This window comes from Megalobrama amblycephala, linkage group LG17, assembly GCF_018812025.1.
Source record: "Megalobrama amblycephala isolate DHTTF-2021 linkage group LG17, ASM1881202v1, whole genome shotgun sequence".
Taxonomy (NCBI): domain Eukaryota; kingdom Metazoa; phylum Chordata; class Actinopteri; order Cypriniformes; family Xenocyprididae; genus Megalobrama; species Megalobrama amblycephala.
Genome location: NC_063060.1, coordinates 12545647 through 12572556, shown reverse-complemented (window position 1 = coordinate 12572556; position 26910 = coordinate 12545647). Strand labels below are relative to the sequence as shown.

At 37.7% G+C, this 26910-nt stretch overlaps 1 protein-coding gene across 4 annotated transcripts in view; it reads right to left on the bottom strand.

The window, feature by feature from the left end:
• Positions 1-26910, bottom strand: part of pard3ab (par-3 family cell polarity regulator alpha, b) — a 123752-nt gene that overhangs the window by 37217 nt on the left and 59625 nt on the right. The window contains exons 9-20 of one of the 4 annotated variants that reach the window (XM_048163365.1): positions 24393-24787; positions 22021-22160; positions 21773-21901; positions 21141-21176; positions 18435-18623; positions 16395-16565; positions 15462-15612; positions 9575-9758; positions 9198-9340; positions 6481-6525; positions 3838-4092; positions 3490-3709 (exon numbers count right to left, since the gene is read on the bottom strand). In XM_048163365.1, the coding sequence (XP_048019322.1) occupies positions 3490-3709; positions 3838-4092; positions 6481-6525; positions 9198-9340; positions 9575-9758; positions 15462-15612; positions 16395-16565; positions 18435-18623; positions 21141-21176; positions 21773-21901; positions 22021-22160; positions 24393-24787 (2058 nt within the window). The remainder of the gene's footprint in view (positions 1-3489; positions 3710-3837; positions 4093-6480; positions 6526-9197; positions 9341-9574; positions 9759-15461; positions 15613-16394; positions 16566-18434; positions 18624-21140; positions 21177-21772; positions 21902-22020; positions 22161-24392; positions 24788-26910) is intronic. The other 3 variants (XM_048163366.1, XM_048163367.1, XM_048163368.1) reach the window with 3 other exon arrangements.

Genomic DNA, 26910 nt, shown 5'->3' with positions numbered 1-26910 from the left:
AGCTCTTAATCCATCTATTCTAATTCATTTAACAAACTAATCACTGTTTTGCACCTCTGCAAAGCAGAGAAAGCAAAAATGCCTACTCTTTTCTGCAAATCTTTGCTTTATCAAGCATATAGATTCATTAATATTCCGCTGACATGTGCGCGCGAGAGGACTGAGGTGTGCGAGAACACCTCAGAAAGAAGTTTCAATATGATTGTATGGTATGAGTTCTGATATTCAGCAGAACTCATTAATATGTAGAGCGCTCATTAATATGTAGCAGGTAGCTTTGGCTCAGTGAGGCAGATGACAGCCATTAAAACACTCCACTGCCCCAGAAGCAGTCTGAAATATTCGACGTTTTCAAAAATGATTTATCTATTGCTGACAGATTCAAAAACCTTCAAATGAGCTGCGTTCTTGCTTTCTCTCCCCTCTAGTCTTCTCGTATCTCTCTACTAAACTTCATGGAAACTCAAACTTTTCCTCTGTCTTGGATGTGACTGTCTTTTCTGCCTAGAGGAACATACTGTCACTCCACAGAGCACACAAACTCACAGCCCATCAATATTAATCTTTATATTTTAACCCCATTTTTTTTTTTTTTTTTTTTTAAATAATAGTACAGGAAGATGCATTGCTGTCTACTATCTATATACACTACTGTTCAAAAGTTTGGGGTCAGTAAGTCTTTTTTTTTTTTTAAAGAATGTATTGTTTTATTTAGCAAAGATGCATTAAAGTGATAATACATACCAAATACACCAAATCAGCATATTATAATGATTTCTGAAGGATCATGTGACATTGAAGACTGAAGTAATGATGCTGAAAATTCTGCTTTGACATCACAGTAATAAATTAGCATTTAGTATTTTGGTATTTATTTATTTATAAAGCACCTTTCAGGCTACACAGTAACTCCAAAGTGCTGTACATTACAATTAATATAAACAAGAAAGAATAAATACAGTAAAGACATCAGAACACCAACCAACAAAACACCCATTAAAAATAATGTATTAAAATGCAAGAGAGAACAGGTATGACTTTAAACGGTACTTAAAGGTATTTAAAGTTGGAAAAGTCTAAACACAAAGGACAGGTTGTTCCATAATCTTGGAGCAGAGACGATGAAAAGAGCGATCGCCCTTCAATTTAAGACACACTCAGTGAACACTGTTTTATTTTAAAATATATTCAAATAAAAAGCTTGTTTAAACTGAAATAATATTTCACAATGTTACCATTTTTACCAGGTTATAATGTTACCACATACTGTAAATGTGGCCTTGAGCATAATTTTGAACTTCTTTCAAAATCATTAAAAATTCCTAGCAACCACATGATGATGTAAGCACCAAAAATACACAAATGTATGAAATTGTGCATTTTTTCCATTATATATTTTCCATCAACAGTTTTCAGTAAAATTAAAATTCTCTTGATTTTTATGAAACAGAAACAGACATCTGATGTTTTGACTAAAACAAAGTCTTATTTTAAAGCATTTCCTGATAATTTACTCACCCCCATGTCATCCAAGATGTTTATGGGCCCTATTTTAACAATCTAAGCACATGGTCTAAAGCGCACAGCGCAGGTGCACTTAGGGCGTGTCCGAATCCACTTTTGCTAGTTTAACGATAGGAAAAATGGTTGGCACGCCCGGCACATGGTCTAAAAGGGTTATCCCTATTCTCTTAATGAGTAATGGGTGTGTTTTGGGTGTAACGTGCAACAAACCAATCAGATTCTCATTTCCCATTCCCTTTAAAAGCCAGCTGCGCTTGAGCCATGGCGGATTCGCTATTTACATGGCGGAATTAGCAAGCAGAAAAAAACGAGTGCTTCTCTAGCGAGGAAACGGATCTGCTCGTGCACGAGGTTAAAGCGCGCAAGCAGACCATCTACGGGACAAGCCGGATTCCACCAAAGCATTTTTATCTTTATGCACACAATTAGGGCTGCAACGATTAATCACGATTAATCGTTTGCAAAATAAAAGTCTGTGTTTATGTAATATATATGTGTGTGTTCTGTGTATAATAATTATGTATATATAAATAGACACACATTCATGTATACATTTAAGAAAAATGTTATATTAATATATAAAATATTTATGTTTATATGTAATATAAAATGTATATAAATATATATATATATTTATAATACATGCATATATTTCTAAACTTTATACCTGTATGTGTGTGTATTTATATATACATAATTATTATACACAGAACACACACATATATATTACGTAAACTAAGACTTTTATTTTGCAAACGATTAATCGCGATTAATCGTTGCAGCCCTACACACAATAATAATCTTTTACATTGTAATACTTTTATTTTTAATATTTGGCATGTTTGTGTACTGCTGTGCTTACCTGTGTGTGTAATAAGCAGAGTGTACACGCATTGTGCACCTGCCTACAGGCGCATATTAATAACGCCATTGACATTAGACCAGGTTTCAGTTGGTCAGTGGCGCAGTCTACTTCGGTTGCCTCAAAATAGCAACGCACCAACAGTGTGCCTGAACACACCTCATTTTCTCTATGTCTTTCTTTATTCAGTCGAAAAGAAATTAAGGTTTTGGAGGAAAACATTCCAGGATTTTTCTCCATATAGTGGACTTCAACGTCTACCAATAAGACCTAAGGTCCAAATACTTCCGTCTACGTCACACATGACCTTTCCAACGTGATTACGTAATGTGTGGCGCATCGCAGAGCTAGTGCAAGATGAGCATTTGTGGTTAAAAGGTATATAATGTTTTTTTTTTTTATTTATTTTTGTTTTTTGTAAATTACCAATCGTTTCATTAGATAAGACCCTTATTCCTATAGCCCTTTGAAGCTGCACTGAAACTGCAATTTGGACCTTCAACCTGTTGGTAGCCTTTGAAGTCCACTATATGGAGAAAAATCCTGGAATGTTTTCCTCAAATACCATAATTTATTTTTGACTTTGGGTGACATGGGAGTGAGTAAGTTATCAGGAAATTTTAATTCTGAAGTGAACTAATCCTTTAAGAAGTAGCATAGGTGAGGCTTGCTAAGGCAACTACAGCTCATATCTAGAAACCAGGACATTAAAGAATGTAAAGAAACTGAGCTATTTTGAAGACCCTAGCAACCACCTAGCAACACTCCTGAAGCTACCCAGAAGACCCTTGCCAACAACATAGCAATGGTCCTGCAACTATCCACCTAACAATGTGTTGGCAAGATATATATGTGCAAACACTCATTTTCTTCACTCACATCTTTCATTAATTTTGTTTTCTGCCTATCGTTAGCACAGTCTTTGAGTCAGGAACATGGTTGCGTTGGTGGGCATCTCACTAGTCTTTTTGTTCTATTGTTGGGTTTTGAGGTAATTAAGGACATGAAGAAAAAGTGCTCTGGGCTCATCTACGCTCTTATCATCATTATTCTTAGTCTCTTTTATCTGACACAAAACACTGTTCAGATCTGCTTTTAATTACCTGAACATCTCTCCGAGGCCCTTGAGCATTCCTTTCTTTGTTTTACCCTTCTCTTTCTCTGGCTTCTTTTTGTCCTTCCCCCCTTTTTCTTTCTTCTTGTCGTTTTGAGGCTGGTTGCCATTGATCAACTGTTGCTCGGTGACGGGAAGCGGAGTGAGATCAGCTACCGTGGAAACCGAATCCCGCCCTGAACGAGAGCTTCCTTCTGTGTCCTCATCCACTACAGGAAGAAAAAGGGAGGGGGGATGCTATTATTATCAGTCATAATCAAAAACATTTTTTAACACTAATTAATCAAATTAGCAGCCGTTATCACTACATTTGCTGAATTTTAGTGCGTTTACTGACTAAACCAATCAGGAGCAGCCGTACATGTGTCCATGCACTCCTCTTCATCTCCATTGGCGGCTGGCTTGTCGTACGATTTGTCAATTGCAGCTCTGAAGCTCTCGTTGCAGCCCCGCCCCCGTATGATGCGCGGCCGTGGCCGGTGAAAAGGCATGTCGCCATTGAGTGTTACCTCTGCGACAGCAGTCTGTAAACTTTCCAGAGAGCTGGACTTCTTTAGGCCAAGAGACGGGCCAACGTCATGTGAGGAAGAGCCTGAAGAAGAGTTTGTTAATTAAACCACAAAGTACAATCAAGCAGTTAAGCATGCAGTCTGTCTGCCACAAATCTCAACCACAACCCTGATAAAAGCAGCTAGGGAGTGTGAGTGTGTTTGTGTGTGTGTGTGTGTGTGTGCTTCTATTCTATGTAGTCAGCCATGGGAGCGAGTGAAGGTGCGTTTCTGTATTAAGTGATGAAGATAAATGAATGTAACTGGAGTACAGGAAAGATTGCATAAATGTATCTTCATCACGCAGCACTGCCTTACTGAAGCGTGTCAGAGCTTCCCTGCTATTTTAAATATAATACAGCTGCGTGTTTGTAATAATGCAATATTATGATAAAAATCAATTTTCAGAACAAAATGCTTTACACCACTAAAAACTGTTGTTGTCCATGGCAAATGGCAAATAAAATACAATAACACGATAATATATGTAAAGAACAAATAAATGTTTATATGTAAAATTTACTTTTTATTCAGCGAGGATGCATTAAATTGATCAAAAGTGATGGTAAAGACATTTATAATGTATAATGACATTTATAATAATACGATTTCTAGATTTTTCCACAAAAATATTAAGTAGCACAACTGTATTCAACATAAGAAATGTTTCTTGAGCAGCAAATTAGAATAGGATACTAAGGATAAGGATCTCCGATTGTATTTCATCTGAAAGAAGATAGTCATATACACCTAGGATGGCTTGAGGGTGAGTAAATCAAGGGTTAATTTTCATTTTTGGGTGAACACAGAAAACAGAACACAACACAACTAACAAGATTTTTATATATTTTTAGATTGTAATATTTTCACATTGAATTTCCAAAATAACTTGAAGACAGTATATTTTACATATTTGTTTAATGGCATCTTTTTACTAAGAACTATGAATAAAGGCCAGTATCACCGATACCAGAACTGATACTGATGTCTAAGTTAAATATATATTTTTCTCAATTCTATGTATTAATTATAGCCATTCAACATTAGAGTATAATTGAAAGCTGTCGATTTTAACATTTAATAGGCTTTAAAAAACATAACTTTTAAATTAAGTGAACTTAAAATAATCTTTATATGAACCCATTATAATAAATGTCATGTTAGCTGTGCCTTTAATATATCAGATCTCAAGGTGTTTTTTTCCTTCTGGTCCAGTCAGGCTAGTTCAAATTTTTACCTGCCCTGCTAATATATTATATTATATATATATATATATATATATATATATATATATATATATATATATATATATAAAATAGTTTTCAGGTAGGTCTAACAGGTAAATACACAGAAATTGAATAATCAAATACTGCACAGTCTTCACTGCATAAATTATAAACTGAATATAGATTAATCCTTATTAAAATTACAAATTTTATTCAGTCAAGAGCAGTGAGTGATTTTTTCTTTTGTTCTTTGATTAACATTAAAGGTCCCATTCTTCATGATCCCATGTTTCAAACTTTAGTTAGTGTAATGTTGTTGTTAGAGTATAAATAAAATCTGTAAAATTTTAAAGCTCAAAGTTCAATGCCAAGCGAGATATTTTATTTAACAGAAGTCGCCTACATCGAACGGCCAGTTTGGACTACATCCCTCTACTTCCTTCTTTAATGACGTCACTAAAACAGTTTTTTGACTAACCTCCGCCCACAGGAATACACAAGAGTTGCGTTTGTAGAGTGTGTTTGTCGCCATGTCATCGAAACGCTGTTATTTTCATCCCGCAGTCCAATCACCGGGTCTGATTCCGGCTCAAATTGATAGGGTAAAATTAAAGACATGTTTACAATAACACTGAGCGCGTGCATCTCCACGTTATGGTAAGAGGCGTGACCTTTCCGGGCAAGATGCGCTAAACTGCTGTTGAATCACAACACAAGAACCGCTGGCACAGTCAGAACTCGTTACGTATTTCTGAAGGAGGGACTTCATAGAACAAGGAAGTCATCAGCCCGTTTTTATGACAGTGGAAACAGCGGTATACAGATAAGTAAATTATGTGAAAAATACTGTGTTTTTTTACACGCGAAACATGAACACCTGTTATATTGCACACTATAAACACAATCAAAGCTTCAAAAAAACACGAAAAACGGGACCTTTAATGACACAGACATCAGCAGGTTTATTAGGCTGTTACCTCTTTACGTTTGCTTTTCACTTTTTAACTCGTGTAATACTCGATGAAACTGGAATTTTGACAATGTTGTGTGTCTTTGAACTCTGTGCGGGCCTAGTAAAGTAATCAATGATGAAACCGTACAGAAAAATAAATCTCAACACTGAAGAAAAACAGGCAGGGATGTATTAATCCTGTAGTGTGGAAAAGAAGTGAGTGTGTAGGTAAGTGCAGGAGTGGTCATGCTTACCTGGGTGGTTCTCTGTGCATTGTGTGAGGTTAATCTCATCAGCCACTGTGTGAGGGGTACACATACATACACATACATTCACAGGATGGTTAATTTGACCATTCAACATGCAGCAAGCAACCAGGCAAGTATCACCATCAACAAATCAGATGACATAAACAATCAGTCAGTGCTCATTAACAAAAGAGTTTGTTTCCATAGTGATTCTGCTGATTCAGAATGATCCCTTTTCCACTGAGACAGTGCCGGTGCCCAAACTGACCTCATCCCACATGTTTCCACCAAAGAAAAGTTGGTTTTTGGTGGGAAAAATGTGATTCATACTTGTCAAATTCACGAATCACTAACATTATGGACCGAAAAGTATACTAATATCATTGTAACAAATCTTTTAAAACAAAAACTCAAGCTAGATAGCTTTTGTTAACTATACCTAGAAAAATTAGTAATTTACCAGTGGTCTGCGAAATCTAAATTTTAAAGTCAAATAAAAAAAACTGTAAAAAAAAACAAAATATATGCAAAGAAATGGTGAAGGTCCATATGAAATACAAACAATATTAAGTGTAAAACTCCAAATAAAACAAAAACCTTGCAGTTCGACTCTAGCGTCAGTGGAAACCCTGAACGGTTTCTCAGAAGAACTGCAGAACCCTTGTCTGAGCCCTGGCACCAGCTCCATTTCAGTGGTAAAGCGGTAAGTGAGGAACATCCAGCAGAATTGGATGAGTGGAAACAAGTGTTAAGATTAGAAAGCACATGCACAAGGGAGACCAATGCAGACTTAGTGACGGTGGAGTGGTGAATGGTGATGCTCAGAATGAGAGGCATTCTGAGAAGTGCTCTTATAAAGAGAGGAAAGTAACTTGAGCAAATGGATTGGATTTCGGGGAGGGATTTTATCTACTGGAACTGACCTTTAGAGTATCTAGGTCCAAGCACAGTGTTTGGGACTGACCTTTAGAGTATCTAGGTCCAATCACTGTGTTTGAGATTGACCTTTAGAGTATTTAGGTTCAACCACTGTATTTGGGAAAGACCCTTAGAGAATATAGGTCTAAGTAATGTGCTTTTAGTTGATGTTTAGAGTATTTAAGTCCAATCACTGATCTTAAGGGTGCGTTCACACTTGTAGTTCAGTTCGTTTAGTCTGGACCAAAAAAACCAAACAAAAAAAACATTTAGTCCTGGTTCGAGTAGCGTTCAGATTGGCAATTTTATCATCGAACCTAAAGGCATAGGGATACGTTCACAACCTGATGGGTCGGATTTTATGACGTATTGCCTACTTTGAGATGGAACTTACCGAACATCCAAAACAATGCTGTGTGCTGAGGTAAATGTGCTTCTTGTGTGTACGTGGCGTGCATATGATGGTATTTTGCCCAGCTGGGAACTTGTGAAGAGCTTATAAAATGTGTAAAGGAATCAAGACAGCGGCGGATCCGTCACATACACAAACGATCTGCTGCGTGGAGACAAGCATCTGATGCCTGTGATGGGCAAACTCGCAACTATGACGAGAAAAAACAATAAGCGTGAGGATTCTGTCCTTTTTTGTCCTCAAAAATCTTCCTCTTTTTGGTTCGTTTACATGTCTTTGGTCTATGTTGCATTCATATATCATTCTAACCACACCAGAGTTCGTTTGGAAGCTGGCCGAGACCCATCTTTTCATCGGCCTCAGTCCGCTTATTTGGTGCACACCAGGGTTCGGATGGCAGCGTTCACACGTTCAAATGAACCGCACTAACAGAGCAATCACACCAGGGTTTGTTTTAAGCGAACCAAGCATGACAAGTGTGAACACACCCTAAAAGTATTTAGGTCCAATTAATGTTTTTGAGATTGACCTTTGGAGTTTTTAGGTCTTAGAACATTGTTTGTGAATAATTTGTAAAATATCTAGGTCCAATCACTGCATTTGGTGCTACTCTTTACAATATTTATGTTTTTGAGATCGCCCTTTGGAGTTTTTAGGGGCAAAAACTATGTTTGGGACTAATCTGTAGAGTATCCAGGTCCAAGCACTGTGTTTGAGATTGATCTCTATGAGTATTTAGGTCCACACATTAGGACTGACCTTTAGAGTATCCAGGTCCAATCACGGTTTCAAACTGATCTTTAGCACTGTGCTTCACGTTGCTCTATAAGGCAGGAACACACCAAGTCGATGTCGACAAACTAGTGGTGACGAAAGCAGACTGCAGGGTTGGCTCATGTCGGCAGCGTCTGTGTCCAAAGTTGCCCTGACACACCAAACCGACACTTGACAGCCAACAGCCAACGGCCAAGTAGCACGCCTGCGCAAGAAGAAATGCCTGTCCGAACCAGCAGATGGCAGTAGCTGAACAGCCAATCAGAATGATCAGATGGCCAGACGGACCGACGAGCTTAGATGCCGATTCAACATGTCGAATTGGCCGAAAAAAAGCCGACGAGGACCAACTTAGGCAGACGGTGCGGAACACACTAAGAAAACTTAGTCGGACAACGAAGAAAAACTGCCCGACGGCCGACCGTCGGCTTGGTGTGTTCCTGCCTTTAGAGTATCTAAATCAAAGTACTGTGTTTCGGGTTGATCTTTAGAGTAGCTAAGACCAAGCACTGTGTTTCAAGTTGATGTGTAGGGTATTTAAGGCCAAGCACTATGTTTTAGGTTGATCTTTAGAGTATCTAGGACCAAGCACTGTGTTTAAGATTGATCTTTAGACTACCTAGGTCCATGCTCTTAGACTTGCGGGTCTTGATGATGTCGAGTTGGCTTGCGTCTCCATACTGCTTGGTGCGTTTCTCAGACATGCTTTGCCTGCCAAAGCCTTCCCTCTGAAACACCCCCTCATCATTAGCAGTGGAAGAGCTGAGGGAGGAAGCGAGAAAGAGAGATAGATTAAATCACAGCACAGTGTCCAGCCCTTGGCCCTGCTCTAATAACCAAGGCTCCTTTGACAAACAAAGGAAAGGCCATGGACTCAATTACTGCAGGAAGATCGTCAGTAGAGTTGGACAGTTGATGCTCAAAATAGAAATAAAGACAATAGCTACTTCAATAAATAAAATGCAATACTTACTAAACTGTCAAACTTTTATTTACCTGTCGGGAAGCTCTTGCTCCCAGGGTGGCGGCGGTGGCGTCTCCACGGCAAAACCCATGTCATCGTGAGAACTGGATGACGATTGGTCAGACAACTGGGTGGGGAGAACACGTGGCCTGTCGTCTTCAATTATGATCGTGTCATCCTGAGGCATGTTTACCGTCGGCGACAGCTGATAATGATCTACAGCGAGATAAGAGCAGGAAGGGGTGTAGGGACAAATCAAATTATGTTATTATTATAAAGTAATCAAGTAATTCAGCTAATGGTGGGGGGTTTCATGATGGTAAAAATAAAGATGACAAAAAAAGTTTATTTATAATTTATGCAAAAATAAATCACCTCATTCTGAGCTAAGCAGGTCAATGTCACAGAGGATCAAGAGCAACAATGAATCATTTCTGTCATACCCTGCATGTAGTGAGATTTACACATGTAAGACTTGTAATGCAATTCACATGCTGGCTGAATGCAATTTGCATGGCTGCTTTTTCTATATTTATTTATGCAAACACTTTTAGCCTTTTTTGATTAAATACAGATAGATAGAAAGTATGCATTTTAGATTTAAATAGTGCTGTTAGCTTGTTTGTGTTTTTAATCTGTTCAGAAATTTCCCACCCTATTCTAAAATAAAGCCCATGAGAAACACTTTGCTTTTTCAGTACATACTTCAATAAGTGAAACCGCGTGGGATGTAAACGATCACAAAATGGTTGGGAACAAAGTGCCTTTTTAAAGAAATACTGGAACCAAATTATTCTCTTCATGCCATTTAGCTTGATAATGGTTCTTGAGTTTCTTTTTCCACCAAACACTGTACTCGAGATATCGTTATCAGCACCTAATTAACAAAAAAAAAAAAACCTTATTGTGCATTCAAGCTATACAAACACATCATCAGTATGTGCCTTTCCTGGGAAGCAAAACCATGACCTTGGCATTGCAAGCACCCAGCTCTACCAATCTACTTGCACCACAATAGAGGTATGATATTAGAACCCAGAAGACTAATTCGCCGCTGGTTCCTTTGAGATTTTCCTATGGGGATTTATAATGAGTTTTTTTCGATTTATGTGTAAAATAAAGCCTATGGTGAACATAACTTGACTATACTTTGACATTTTGTTCTACAACATAACTTACATGCACCTATAAAGTGCAACAGTGCCCATCCACTTTTTTTCAGCAGCCTTGGTTCCAGAAATATTTCTCCCATTCATTTTTCCAACAGGGACTTTAAAAAGTTTTTGTTAAAGCGTTTTAAGCCATTAACCAAACCATAACATTTCAAACTTTTTCAAATATTGTTTTGCTTTAAATCAAAGGTTAAAGACATTAATTAGGGAAATAACTACAATCCCATGAAGCATTGCAAATGACATTTGAATTAAAAACGACAGAAATATAAAACTATAGATTTAGATGTTGATGTTGATTGTGTATTGTATATAAAAGCCACAAGTTTTTTGCAAATGCATTTACAGCATATACAAATATTTAAGGTGTTTAAGAGTGTAGTGAGACTTACTCCATTACGTCATTTGCAGTGATTCATGGGAGTGGGCGGGCATTAAAGATTTCTTTTGGTGCAATTTGTTGGTTGTGATTCTCTGATTGATGGAGATTTCTTAGCAGAATCATGGGTAAAGTAATTTTTCACCTGGAATTGTGCTGTTAAAGGGTTAGTTCACCCAAAAATGAAAATAATGTCATTTATTACTCACCCTCATGTCGTTCCACACCCGTAAGACCTTCGTTCATCTTTGGAACACAAATTATTTTTCGAATTATTCTCTAAAATCCGATAGCTCAGTGAGCCCCCTATTGCCAGCAATGTTAGTGAACCTCTCAAGATCCAGAAAGGTACTAAAGACACATTTAAAACAGTTAATGTGACTACAGTGGTTCTACCTTAATATTATAAAGTGACAAGAATACCTTTTGTGTGCCAAAAAAAAAAAAAAGACTTTTCAACAATATCTATTGTGATTTCAAAACACTGCTTTGAAGCCATACGAATCTTTTGTTTCGAATCAGTGTTTCGGAGTGCCAAAGTCATGTGATATCAGTAAACGAGGCTTCATTTATGCGATCTGAACCACTCATTCTAAACAAAAGATTCATAAAGCTCCGAAGCGGTGTTTTGAAATCAGCCGTCACTAGATATTGTTGAAAAGTTATTTTGTTTTTGGCGCACAAAAAGTATTCTCGTCACTTGGGTAGAACCACTGTAGTCACATGAACGGTTTTAAATGTGTCTTTAGTACCTTTCTGGATCTTGATAGGTTCACTAACATTGCTGGCAATTAGGGATGTGACCGAAGCCAAATACCATATTCGGAAAGGAAATGCCCCTAAAGGGAATACACATGAGATGGGTGGAAAAAATATATTTCTTTCTATATGTATGCTTTCTCTCGCAATTATATAGTTGGGTAATTATAATGTAAATAATTTGCCAGCATCAGGAAGCTGCTGTTAATATGCGGAGTACCGAAATCGCTTTTGAATGCGCGCACGCTTTTACTTTAACTTTCGAGATTCGCAATCACAAGTTACTGTTACACATTTCACAAGATTAGTGACGCTCAGGAACTGCAAACCATTCACCATTGTCCTATCAACCATCTCTCCTTACATGGTAAGTGAAATCTGTTATACACAAAGTAACAGGCTCCTGCTAGCAAACGACTAACCATGTCCCTTTTGGGGCTCCGTAGACCGTTTTTTTGCCCCATGCCATTCCGAATACGGATTTAGTATCTGGGGACACCCCTACTGGCAATAGAGGCCTCACTGAGTGTAGAATTACATGAGGGTGAGTAATAAATGACAATTTTAATTTTTGGGTGAACTAACCCTTTAAACAATTATTTAAAAAAATAAGTCTTCAACAAAAGCATCTACCACCGATGTCAAACCAGTAGCTCACAGTAGGTCTGTCTTTAAAGGGTTACAAGTTATCACTAAAATCAATTCCCTATTGAGAAAACGAATGGGATTTTTACTTTTGAAACCCGACTATAATCACCTATATCCCTCCACCACAAATAACTAATAATAAGCTAACTAATAATAGCCTAACATTTGAATAGAAGACATTAATCTGCTGTCTGTTTAGACATAACCTCATCTGTACAGATGCACACTCAGTCAGCACACAAACTACAACATCACCTAATTACTGACACACATCTTCAGGGGAGTGTTTGAAAACAGGTCTTTGAATTGATAGACAGTCACATTCTGAGAGGAGTGTCTGTATCTCTCTGCGGGAGCTCTCGAAGAGAGCGAGGAAGTGAAAGCCTATCAGCTTGAGTGTAAATGGATGGTATGGAATGAGCATGACTCTGCATATATATTCAGTAATGGAAAAGCATATGCACTTCTGTGTGTGGCACCCCGCTACTGTCATTTCCCATGAGTGGATTCAGTTGTTGACAGGCGGGATAACAGCTCCGGCTGGGCGCTCTCTCTCTCACACAGAGAGCTCTCAGTGAACCTCCACAGCTCTGCATCTGTTTGTCCAGGGTAACACTCATATGTTTTCTGTTAGACCACATGTTTCTTACACACTGCAGCCAGATATGCCAATTCTACTTCTGAAACCTGATGCTGCGTTCAAATGTTATCGTAGAGAGCATCTGGTGATGGTTAACTTGCAAAATAATGCAAATAATTACTTTCCTGAAATAAATAAATAATGCATTCCCAAACCCAATGTGTTTTAGTTGATCTGAAGACCATACAAGTGCTTATGTGTGTAATTATAATGAAATGAAATACAATTAGACTAATATCCAACCCAACACTTCATCACAACTTCTCCATTCAGCTAGGTTCGTCAACCATAACTCCATCCAGGACAGCCTTGCCCTATACAACATTACGAAGCATGGTACACATCGGAGCATGGTACGCAACTCCTTGTCCAAGCTCTTGCTCTATCCAGACTGGACTATTGTAATGCTCTGTTGGTAGGCCTTCCAGCATGTACTGTCAAACCTCTGCAAATGATCCAGAATGCTGCAGCAAGAGTGGTCTTTAATGAGCCGAAGAGAGCGCACATCACACCTCTCTTCATTAAACAGCACTGGTTGCCAACTGTAGCTCGCATCAAATTCAAGGCACTGATGTTTGCCTACAGAACAACCACTGGCTCTGAGTCTGCACCCCTGTAACTAAACTCACTACTTCAGACTAGTGAGCCTTTCAGAAGCTTGCATTTTGCAAGTGAACAGCGCCTTGCGTTGCCATCCCAAAGAGCCACAAAATCATTTTGATTGCTTCTATTGTTCTTATCATTTGTAAGTCACTTTGGATAAAAGCATCTGCAGATAGATAGATAGAGATATATACAGTGGTGGTCAGAATTATTGGCACCCTTGGTAAATATGATCAAAGATGACTAAAAATAAATCTGCATTGTTTATCCTTTTGATCTTTTATTCATGAAATTAGCAAACCTAACCTTTCATTGAAGAAAAAGAATTGAAAGTGGGGGGAAAGTCACATTATGAAATAAATGTTTATATCCAAAACACATTGGCCACAATTATTGGCACCCTTTTATTCAATAGTTTTTGCAACCTCCTTTTGCCAAGATAACAGCTCTGAGTCTTCACCTATAATGCCTGATGAGTTTGGAGAACACCTGACAAGAGATCAGAGACCATTCCTTCATGCAGAATCTCTCCAGATCCTTCAGATTCCCAGCTCCATGTTGGTGCTTCTCTTCAGTTCACTCCACTCATTTTCTTTAGGGTTCAGGTCAGGGGACTGGGAAGAACATGGCAGAAGCTTCATTTTGTGCTCAGTGATACATTTTTGTGTTGGTTTTGATGTTTGTTTTGGATCATTGTCCTGATGCAAGATCCAACCATGGCCCATTATTGGATTTCTAGCAGAAGCAGACAAGTTTTGATTTTTTTTATCAAATATCTGTTGATATTTGGTAGAATCCATGATACCATATATCTGAACAAGATGTCCAGGACTTCTAGAGAAAAATAGGCCCACAACATTAAAGATCCAGCAGTATATTTAACTGTGGGCATGGGGTACTTTTTATCCATGTGTGCACCAAACCCATCTGGTGGGTTTGCTGCCAAAAAGCTCTTTTTTAGTTTCATCCGACCATAGAAGCCGGTCCCGTTTGAAATTCCAGTCTTGTCTGACAACTGAATATACTGGAGATTGTTTTTGGATAAGAGCAGAGGATTTTTCTTGAAAACCTCACGAACAACTTGTGGGGATGTAGGTGCTGTTTGATATTTTTTTTACAGTTTCTGAGACTCATGACTCAACTAATCTCTGCAATTCTCCAACTGTGATCCTTGGAGAGTCTTTGGTCACTCAAACTCTCCTCCTCACCACGCATTAGGACGATTTAGACACATGTCCTCTTCCAGGCAGATCTGTAACATTTATTTCATAATGTGATTTTCCCCCCACTTTCAACTCTTTTCCTTCAATGAAAGGTTAGATTTTTGCTAATTTTATGAATTAAAGATCAAAAGGATAAACAATGCAGATTTATTTTTAGTCATCTTTGATCATATTTACCAAGGGTGCCAATAATTCTGACCACCACAGTATAAATTATCACCCTTTACATAAATTTCACAAATTACACATATAATGACACATGCAAGTGTCTGACCATATAAAAAGCCACAATATCAATGAGGTTTTTATAGTGATAGTTTTTATAGTAAGTAGTTACTAAATAAGCAAGTCTTTTGAAAAATAAACATTTACAAAAAAATGTAAATTCTGGGCACTTTTCAGCTGGACAGGCTGGGAGACCAGCTAAGATCAACAAACCCACTTAGGCTCGCACAGAAATTACACACTTTAACTTTTAAGTGTGTTGCAACTCACTCATTTTACGGTTATTTGTGTTGGCTTGTGGCCTCAGGTTGTCATCAAGCCCCTCGAATCCATATAGCGAGTGTGAGATCCGTCGCTCGTGGTCGTCAGGAGACGGGCTCAGGGTTCGCTCTAATCCCCGGGGACTGCATCGGCTCTCACCCTGACAGAATCCAGAAGAACATGAGGATTATGAGTCAATTAAAGCACACAACCTATATTATAGATTTATCTTCTCAGAGATGTAATTGGCTACTATGGTTTGTGTAGTGGTGACAGAGCGGTCAGAATCAGCTCCGCTGGACTCAAGACCCCTGTCCTTTTCAGACGCAAGCACTGAACACTTGGCATGATGGGAAATTCTTGTGCGTTTATGATTTTGCTCTGGGTAAGACAATTACCATAAGCCAAGCAATTTATAATAGCCCAGTGAAAAAAAAGCTGAAAAAAGCAAGAGACCATCATCGTTTTCCCTTCAGAATTACAGCAAATACATTTAGAAGGTCCTTGTGGACAAACTTGTGAAATGCAGTGACCTGATTACCTGGGCTTTAAACGGATCAGACGTTCTCTGGAGAAAAAGAAAGAAAACAGCATGCGGCCGACCTTAATATGTGTGTGTGTGTGCGTGCTGAAGTACGGATGCTCTGAAACTCTGTCTGTTTCTAAATTAAAGGCAAAACTGGAGGAATTCAAATGTGTGTCATGACAAAATATGATCAACAGTGAGAGAGATCTGAGATGCAGTGAGTTTTATATTCTGAACCAGGTCAAGTTGAAAATATTCATTAACATGTTTTTAAAACATCCATTTTATTTCAACCCAAAACACTAATGAATGTCATTTACATAAGTAATACATTAAGCACTATTCACACATTAACATTCACATGAACAATGATCAAAGCTTTCAGAATCTCCTCAGCTTGTCTCTTCTCTCTTTACCTCGAGGCGTTTGTTGATTCTTCTTGCCACGATCAGCTGAATCATCCCTCGCTTGTTGCCCTCTGTTGACATGGACTTGCGCAGCGTTTCCATGGCGTCCTGGTTTGTCTTCCCTAACAACGACTCCCCATTGACTGCGATTAACTGATCGTTGACTCGCAGCCTTCCATCCTATACCAGAAAATGACATTATGAAGACCACTCATAAACCGTTCAAGACATTTAAAATATAGACTGTGCTACTAATAAAAAAAATGAGACAATGATCGCTAACAAGAATTTATAATATATATATATATATATATACACACACACACACATATACATACACACACACACACACACACACACACACACACATATATATATATATATATATATATATATATATATATACACACACACACACACACATATACATACACACACATATACATACACACACACACACACATATACATATACATATACATATATATATATATATATATATATATATATATATATATATATATATATATATATATATATTTATATTTATATTTATATTTATATTTATATTTATACACACACACAGTACAGTCCAAAAGTTTGGAACCACTAAGATTTTTAATGTTTTTAAAAGAAGTTTCGTCTGCTCACCAAGGCGACATTTATTTAATTAAAAATACAGTAAAAACAGTAATATTGTGAAATATTATTACAATTTAAAATAACTGTTTTCTATTTGAATATATTTCACAAAGTAATTTATTCCTGTGATGGGAAAGCTGAATTTTCAGCATCATTACTCCAGTCTTCAGTGTCACATGATCCTTCAGAAATCATTCTAATATGCTGGTCTGCTGCTCAAGAAACATTTAATGTGTACAATTGTACAAAATATTTGTGTACAATATTTTTTTTCAGGATTATTTGATGAATAGAAAGTTCAAAAGAACAGTGTTTATCTGAAATCTAATCTTTTGTAACATTATAAATGTCTTTACTGCCACTTTTGATTGATTTAATGCATCCTTGCTGAATAAAAGTATTCATTTCTTTAATTTCTTTTCAAAAAAATAAAAATAAAAATTCTTACTGACCCCAAACTTTTGAACGGTAGTGTATAATGCTACAGAAGCTTTGTATTTCAGATAAATGCTGTTCTTTTGAACTTTCTATTCATCAAGGAATCCTGAAAAAAAAAAAAGTACACAACTGTTTTCAACATTGAAAATAATCACAAATGTTTATTGAGCAGCAAATCAGCATATTAGAATGATTTCTGAAGGATCATGTGACACTGAAGACTGGAGTAACGATGCTGAAAATTCAGCTTTGCATCACAGGAATAAATTACTTTGTCAAATATATTTAAATAGTACACAGTTATTTTAAATTGTAATAATATTTCACAATATTACTGTTTTTTACTGTATTTTTAATTCAATAAATGTAGCCTTGGTGAGCAGATGAAACTTCTTTTAAAAACATTAAAAATCTTAGTGGTTCCAAACTTTTGGACTGTACTATATATACACATATATATATATACACACACATATATATATATATACACACACACACACACACACACACACACACACACACATACACACACACACTAGGGCTGTCAAATGATTAATTGCGATTAATCGCATACAAAATAAAAGTTTGAGTTTGCCTAATATATTTGTGAGTACTGTGTGTAATTATTATGTATATATAAATACAAACAAACACATTCTTGTATATATTTGAGAAACACAAGTATATGTATTTATTTATATTTTTATATAATTTTGTTATATAGAAATAAAAATATTTTGTACATAAATAAATTTTAATTTAATTTAATTTTTATTTTGTACATAAATAAATAAAACTTTTATTTTGTATGAGATTAATCACGATTAATTGTTTGACAGCCCTAATATACATTATATATATAAAATATTAAAATATTATATATATAAAAAAACAACAACCAACCAAAACAAAAAATAATGCAAGAATCATGAAAAAAGTCAGCTAAAAAATATTGCGTATCCATCTAACCTTGCATGCTGCTCCTCCATTGATAATAGACTTGACGAAGATGCCCAGGTCAGCGTGGCTCTCCTTTGATCTGTTACCCTTGACACTGACTCCTAAACCCGCCGAGCCAGAATCATTCAGAGGCACTTCCAATGTCAGGAACTCACGCGTCCCGTCTGGGGTTAAGACCAGCTCCTCCTCTTCTACCTTCTACAGAGAGACAGAAAGAGACACACAACTGTAATTACATGTGTTCGGAAAGAAAGAAAACATTGTCATCAAGAAGAAACAGCCATTTAAAAGCAATGATTAAGGTCTTAGGTCAAAAACGGGGGAACAAGGATAGCCTGGAGAGATGGGTTCATTAGAAAAAACATAAATATCTTTATTTAAAGACATTACCATGGTTTGTGACCTCTGGGGCAGATCACATGCTATAAATCGGCAGTCCTGAGACTATTTAAAGACATTTTCTCACCCATTTCTTTCCTCCATGGAACACAAAAGGAGAAATCATCAGGAAGCCTCATTCGAAAAGAGTCACCAGTATAATATTCCTTTTGTGTTTCACAGAAGAAATTAAGTCTCATAAGTTTCGAACGACATGAGGTTGAGTAAATAAAGGCATTGGCAGAATAGTAATTTTGAATGAATTATCCATTTAAAACAAGACAGGACGGCAAGTTTCTGTCTTGCAATGTGCAACAGACTTTAATAAACACTACGAATCTCTGCACTAGCAGTTTTTGATTCAAGTCACTCTCCTGTCCATTACTGTCACTGACATGCACAGCTGCCATTTTCACCTGCTTTTGAAGGAAATTCAGCATATGTAAATGAGGCCGGCAGGGAAGCCTTCATGAGAAATGATGCCTGCCAAACCTCTGCTCTCTGATTCAGACACATAGATAATAAACCCATTACGTCTGATGCTCTCCTGACCTCTCCAGTGACTCCCTCAAGTTAGCGTCTGCCAGTGTGTGAGTGTATGTGTGGGAGAGAGAGAGAGAGAGAGAGCGAGCGAAAGAGATGTGACGGTTTTAACATCCATCTACTGAGTGACTGCTCTATAAAGTCTATCTTTATTGAGCTTTAATCACCTTCGCTTTAATGTAACAACCTCTGACACACACACACATACTCTCTTGTGTTCAGAAGGAAATGGATGGCTTTCATTTAGTTCTCTCCTGCTCTCTGAACCACCACTGTAAAGCAGATCTTATCAGCCTTGAGAGGTTAATGCACAAACAGCGGCGAGAGAGACAGAACGAGAAAAACAAACAAAAAGGAGAGAGAGGCAGGATGAGCTTTCAGACTGACAATGTTTCTGAAGTGTAACAGCAGTGGCTCTATACAGACAAAATGTGATACGAATGTCCACACTAATATGCTTTTGTTTAAAACAGCATATTTTTCTCTCCGTTTTGGCCTTCCGTCCACACTGCGATGGCGTTCTTATCAAGGAAAACTGAGCTTTTTGAAAACGCTCTCCAAAGTGGATAAATTTGAAAATGCCATTTTGTTGAAAACGGAGGTATTTGAAAACGATGACGTATGTTTATTCATGTGACACATATTGTGCCCATAGATATCTAGTTATACTGAGCCTGCATTTTTGTGCCTGCTATTTACTGTAACAGTGTTGCTCAAGATTAAAGAGAAAGTTCACCCATAAATTACTGAAAATGAAAATCTGCAGAACACAAAATAAGATATTCTGAAGGATGTTTCTTCCCATGCAACTGGGGACCAAAACAACATTGGACTTCATTGACTTTCATTGTATGGCCAAAAAATTTCAAAACATCTTCTTTTGTGATTGACAGGAGAAACTCATAAGTTTTGGAACAACATGAAAGTGAGTACATGATTTTTCATTTTTGGGTGAACTATCCCTTTAAGAAACTGTTAGTGCCAAACTGAATTGGGAGCGTTAAAGGTGCCCTAGATTTAAAAAATTGAATTTACCTCGGCATAGTTGAATAACAAGAGTTCAGTACGTGGAAATGACATACAGTGAGTCTCAAACTCCATTGTTTCCTCCTTCTTATATAAATCTCATTTGTTTAAACGACCTCCAAGGAACAGGCGAATCTCAACATAACACTGACTGTTACGTAACAGTCGGTTCATTAATATCATCATTAATATGTACGCCCCCAATATTTGCATATGCCAGCCCATGTTCAAGGCATTACACAAGGGCAGCCAGTATTAACGTCTGGATCTGTGCACAGCTGAATCATCAGACTAGGTAAGCAAGCAAGGACAATAGCGAAAAATGGCAGATGGAGCAATAATAACTGATATGATCACTGATATCATGATATTTTTAGTGATATTTGTAAATTGTCTTTCTAAATGTTTCGTTAGCATGTTGCTAATGTACTGTAAAATGTGGTTAAAGTTACCATCGTTTCTTACTGTATTCACAGAGACAAGACTGTCGTTATTTTCATTTTTTAAACACTTGCGGCGCATTTATAATGATAGGCAGTTAAAAAAATTAATAAAAAAAACCCTATGGGTTATTTTGAGCTGAAACGTCACAGACACATTCAGGGGACACTTAAGACTTATATTACATCTTTTGAAAACATGTTCTTCGGCACCTTTAAAGAGCATTAGAGACACATGACAACAACTGCACTGAACCTCTCTGTTTACAGTTCCTACATCTACAGATGTAGAGAAGTGTGAGTGTGAAGATGTGTATGCAGTTCTTACCCATTCTCTTGTGTTCTGCATCGCTGGTTCTGTGTTCTAAAGAGAGCGAGGAAGGAGAGGACTATGGTAATACTGCAACTGAAAACTCATGAGTGCTTAGAAACAAATTCAAGCATGCACTGCAACCAAAAATGGATCTTAAAAAAAAAAAAAAAAAATCACTCAAACTGGGCGTAACATCATAGAGGGTGAATTCAGTTAAATTGGCTTTTTGCCTTTGATATTAATTTGAAAAGTTACCCAGTTTACCTGAATTGACCCTTCTAAAACTAAGAGGGGAAACAATGTAGATGCTTTCAAATTAAACAAGTAAAATGAAATGAAAATTTTAACAGAAACTACACACTAAAAAGGAAAAATCTAAAACTAAACTGAAAATAGTGGTTGAAAATCAACTGAAATAAAATAAGCAAGAAAATTGCAAATAGAAATGGTGTGAGAAGAAAATGTGAAACTGCAAAACCTTAATAACCCTGACTCAAACACACTACTAGTGAACCAAGTGTGGTGAGCCTCAGCTAAATGTCAGAGATGCAGTGCAATAGTGATGGACAGTTTTACGGAGACTTTAGCAGGAGGATTTCACACATCTCATAACTGTCACACAAACACACACACAGATGGATCCTCACCATCTCTCTGGGTAGAAAGGCCTCTTCTTGTCTCAGTACCAGAAGACTCACAGTCCCGCCCATGGGAGTCGCCCTCAGCAGAGAAACCACCTCCTCCTGACCACGCCCATTAAGATCCACCCCATTGACCTGTGCCAACCAAAGTCATTTGATTGTGTTTCACCAAATAAATTTTCATTTATTCTATAATCAATTTATAAAACTCATTTTACTAATAAAAAAAAATATTAAAAATGTTTTGTTTTCACCTCTAGCAATCTATCGCCTGCTTTCAGTCGCCCGTCCTGTATGGCAGCACCTCTTGGCAGAATGTTCTTCACGTAAATAGGGGCGGAGCCTCCAAGAGGGACGTCTCTTGACGTGATGCTGAACCCGAGACCTTCAGGCCCTGTCAGACAGAGAGAACAGTGTTAAAGTGACGTGACATGTGCAGCCAAGTATGATGTGGTGTCCCATACACAGCACACACACAGCAGTGCGTATTGAACGCACACCCGGAGCAGACTTTTTTTTTTGCGGTTGGGGGTTCAGTGCCTTGCTCAAGGGCACCTCAGTTGTGGGTAATGAGAGTGGAAGAGAGCGCTGTTCATTCACTCACCCACCTACATTCCCTGCCGTTGCTGAGACTCAAACCTGCGACCTTCGGGTTACAAATCCAACTCTCGAACCATTAGGCCACAACTGCCCCAATTGTCAAACAAAAGACAATCAAACAAAGAGCAACAGTGTCAAATCAAATTTCAGAAACTTCCCCAGCTCAAATTTTTGATTTTGTAAATATTTTGTCTGAAGAAAGACAACATTAACATTAAATGTCATGGATGCATATTTACTAAGTTTTGTAGAAGGGGGTCCAAATGACAAATTTCACCTGGGATTTGGAGCCAAATTACAGGGGGTAAAAATGACTTTAGAAATATGGCAGCATCATTATTTTATTTTTACACAGAAACTAGTAGGTCTGCTAGTTAAATATGTTTACTTTAGCAATCTTTGTTGCATTATCTGTCAACGGTAACAGTTCAAAAAGGAAAAAAATGCCCTTCTTGAGTTTTTTGCCCTAAGTTTGCATGCCTGGAACTCAAGAAATATTAAAGATATCTTAATATCCTTTTATATTTTGGTTTTTAACAAACATTTCTTTTGGTATCTTCATTTTAAAGGCCCTATATAGAGATCTTAATGCTGACCAATGAGTAAATTGGTCAATTGTACACATTTTCAGTGGACAAAAACCAAATGTGGGTCACTTTGCATATAGCTGAAACTTTTTTTTTTTAAATAGGAATATCTGAAGAACAAATAATGTTTAAACTAGAAATGTATCTTTTTTTTTTTTCCATTAACGCAGTTGCATAGAATATATACCTGTCTGAGTGCCATAAATATTGTTTTTCCAAAGTTTGCATGCCTGTCACTCAAAAAGTATTAAAGATATCTCAATACGGTTTTAGATTCTGGTTGAAACTCCATGTTCAATTTGTTGAATTTTACCAATTTTGAATTTTGTTTTAGTTTTGTTTTGTGTTTTAGTTGGTGCCACTATTACTCTAACCTGTACTGTTCTAGAACAACAATTCTCACAGTGTCAGTTCCATACTGAACATAAAAGCACACGTGAAAGGACTGCAGTTTAAATGCATTTATTTATCTCTCTAGATTCATCCACCATATTTTTGAGTCTGCTTTCTGTGTCAGAAGCTTGCGGCTTAGAGAAAACTTCAGGCTATAGCCTGTTGATGGAGACTACAAGGCTGGAATAAAAGCAACCAGGACTATAGGGGGTCTGAATGGCAACACAAGATCATGACCTATTGACCCAACAGACTGGGCTTAAGTCTTCCAAGGTACAGAAATGCGAGACCACGTGAGAAGGCTGAGCTGAGAGCATCTGAGCATGAGAGAGAGAAAGTGCCCCCACAGGTAGAGTTCAGTCACACTTTACAAAAAGAACACTGTGAGATTTCCGTTGTGTATGACTTGGGTCCAATAAAACACTGAGAGAATCAGACAGCCATATGGAAACACATCACACTGACACGCGGCGCTGCCTAGCAACGCTCCCTGCACCGCTGTTCCGTAACCCCGCCGCCACCCCGCGCCCGCTGTGCCACCTGTCCACACACAGGTGCCAAGACTTGTGCCAACTGTTGTCAATCATTTCACATCCCACACCTTTACAGCAGGGACACACACACACACAAACAGGAAGGAGCTGTTGGCAGAGAACAGAGCAACATTCTCCCAGTTGAATCAGTACAGACTCTGCAGGATGGGAAATATGCTTAAGAATAGAAATCTGAAATCATTAGCAAAGCCTTAATCATAAACAGGACATAAACATTACCACCAGATTGCACATTCAACATTTTTTTTTTATAAAAATAACAAATAAACATAACTTGGTAATCTAGTTAGGAAAAACTAACAATTAAGTATATTAAAATTGTTAAATAAAAATGTTTAATGCCTATTTAATGATTTGTCTCTAACAATAATTACATTTTTGTTTCAATCATCTTCATATTGAGTATCTTTTCAGCAAATATTAATATATGTGGTAAATTTGATTTTTAGTTTTGTTTATAAGGTGAGAGCCAACAGAAATTTTTACTGATACCTTTTCTAAGCTGGATTCCGAGTTTCCGCCCAACCTTCTTAGTGAAGCCGGATGTAGGGGCGGGGCTTAAGCCTCTTTGGGGAGAGGAGGCATGACCTGATGGAGGTTTCCCTGATGAACCAACCGAATGATGGGGTGGAGAACTAGTGTCCAAATGGTTATTGGGTGCGTGTGGCCTGTGCTGTGCCAATCGGTGAGCGGCGTGATCCAGTCCGGCATTGCCGACCAGATCATTGGTGAGGGAATCTGGGCTGAAACGTCCAGAAATGTCAATGTTCCCTCTGGGGTTGTTCTCATTATGGGATATCTGCTCATACTGGGATCTCATGGTGGATGGAACCACATGGAACAGGATGATGGGAGTACGCATTGCCTGACGAAACATGTTCTGAGCTCTGAGAACAAAAACAAAACAAAAAAACAATTAAATTAAAAGACACACAGCAAAACAGAAAATATAGGAGGCTCACTTAGGGATAGTTCTCCCAAAATGAAAATTCTTTCATCATTTACTCTTGTTAAATAGTTACTTGTTAAGTTAGTATACTTGTTATGTATACAAACCTGTATGAATTTCTTTCTTCTGCTGAACACAAAAAAAGATATTTTGAAGAATATGGGTAAACAAACCGTTGATGGGTGCCACTGACTTCTATAGTACGGGGGGGAAAAAGTACTATGGAAGTCAATGGGGCCCATCAATGGTTTGGTTACCGACATATGTCTTTTGTGTTCAGCAGAAGAAAAAAATTCATACAGGTTTGGAACAACTTGAGGGTGAGTAAATGATGACAGAATTTTCATTTTTGGGTGAACTATCCCTATCAGAGAAAAGGAGACACAAATGGTATGGATGGTTGGACAGATGGACAGATGAACAAATGGATGAAAGAATGAACAGATGGATGGATGAACAGATCAGGATGGATGGATAGATAGATGGATGAAAGGATGGGCAGATGGATGGATGAACGGATGAGGATGGATAGATAGATGGATGGATGAACAGACGAATGGATTAACAGATGTATGTAGGGCTACCCCCTAATAGTCGACAAAATGTTAGTCAACTAAAGTCGCAGAAAAAACTCCACAGGAATTGGCGAAGTCACACAGTGACAGATCGTTAACATGGCTGTCTCATGCGGTAATATGTCAGGCAGGAAATTCAAAGTTTGGGGATATTTCGAGAGAGTAAAGAATGACCACAAAAGGTGAAGTGCAACCTCAATCATGATCTATCATTTAAAACGTTTAAGTAGTAGCTTAACTTTAGCCACTTACATGGCCACTCGCTGTAACGTTAACCTAGATAAATGTTTGCTATTATTAGACGCACATCCAAGTGTTCGTGCAGAGTGTGGAAGTTAAATTAGTACCGCGCTTACTGCAGCTTCCACATCCATGCCATCGGAGTGCATTTCTCGAAGGCCCTTGTTACAGCTTCATTGTGAGCAAGACACGGAGCTCACTTCTTACCGACAACATGGACAAACTCATGCTCCTTTCTGATAATATGCGAAGACTGAGATCGGAGGAAAAAAAATAGTGACCAAGTCAGGTATAGCCTAATTGTCCATATTTTTGTTATGCTTCAGTTTGCGGCTATATATTTTATTTATTAATTTTAATATGTATATTTATTTTGTTTTTAATCGATATTAAGGCTATACTTGTCCTACGGACTGATTATGTTTGAACTGATTTCCCTTTTAAGTTTCAGTTTGCTGTATATTTATTTATTCCCATTTGTGTCATATAATGTATATGTAAATTGCGAACAAAAAGAGATGGATGGATGGATTGATGGATATATGTACAGATGAATGATGGATGGATGGATGGATGGATGGATGGATGGATGGACGGACGGACGGACAGAAAGACGAATGGATGGATGGATGGACAGATGGACGGATGGATGAACAAATAAAGAGATGGATAGATGGAAGGATGGATGGATGGACGGACGGACGGACAGAAAAACGAATGGATGGATGGATGGACAGATGGACGGATGGATGAACAAATAAAGAGAAGGATGGATGACGGACAAATATATGAATGGAAAGATGAATGAACGGACGGAGGAATGGACAGATGGATGGACGGATGGATGAACAAATAAAGAGATGGATGGATGGACAGATGAATGATGGATGGATGAACAAATAAAGAGATAGATGGATGGATGGATGGATGGATGGATGGACAAATATATGAGTGGAAGGATGAATGAACGGACGGAGGAATGGATGGATGGATGATGAACAAATAAAGAGATGGATGAATGGACGGACGGACGAATAGATGGCTGGACGGACAGACATGAATGGAAAGATGAATGAACTGACAGAGGAATGGATGATGGATGGACTGACAATGGACGGATGGACTGATGAACAAATAAAGAGATGTATGTATGTATGTATGTATGCATGGATGGATGGATGGATGGATAAACAAATAAAGATGTAAAGAGGGGTGGAAGGATGGAGAAAAAGGAGAAGGAATAGAG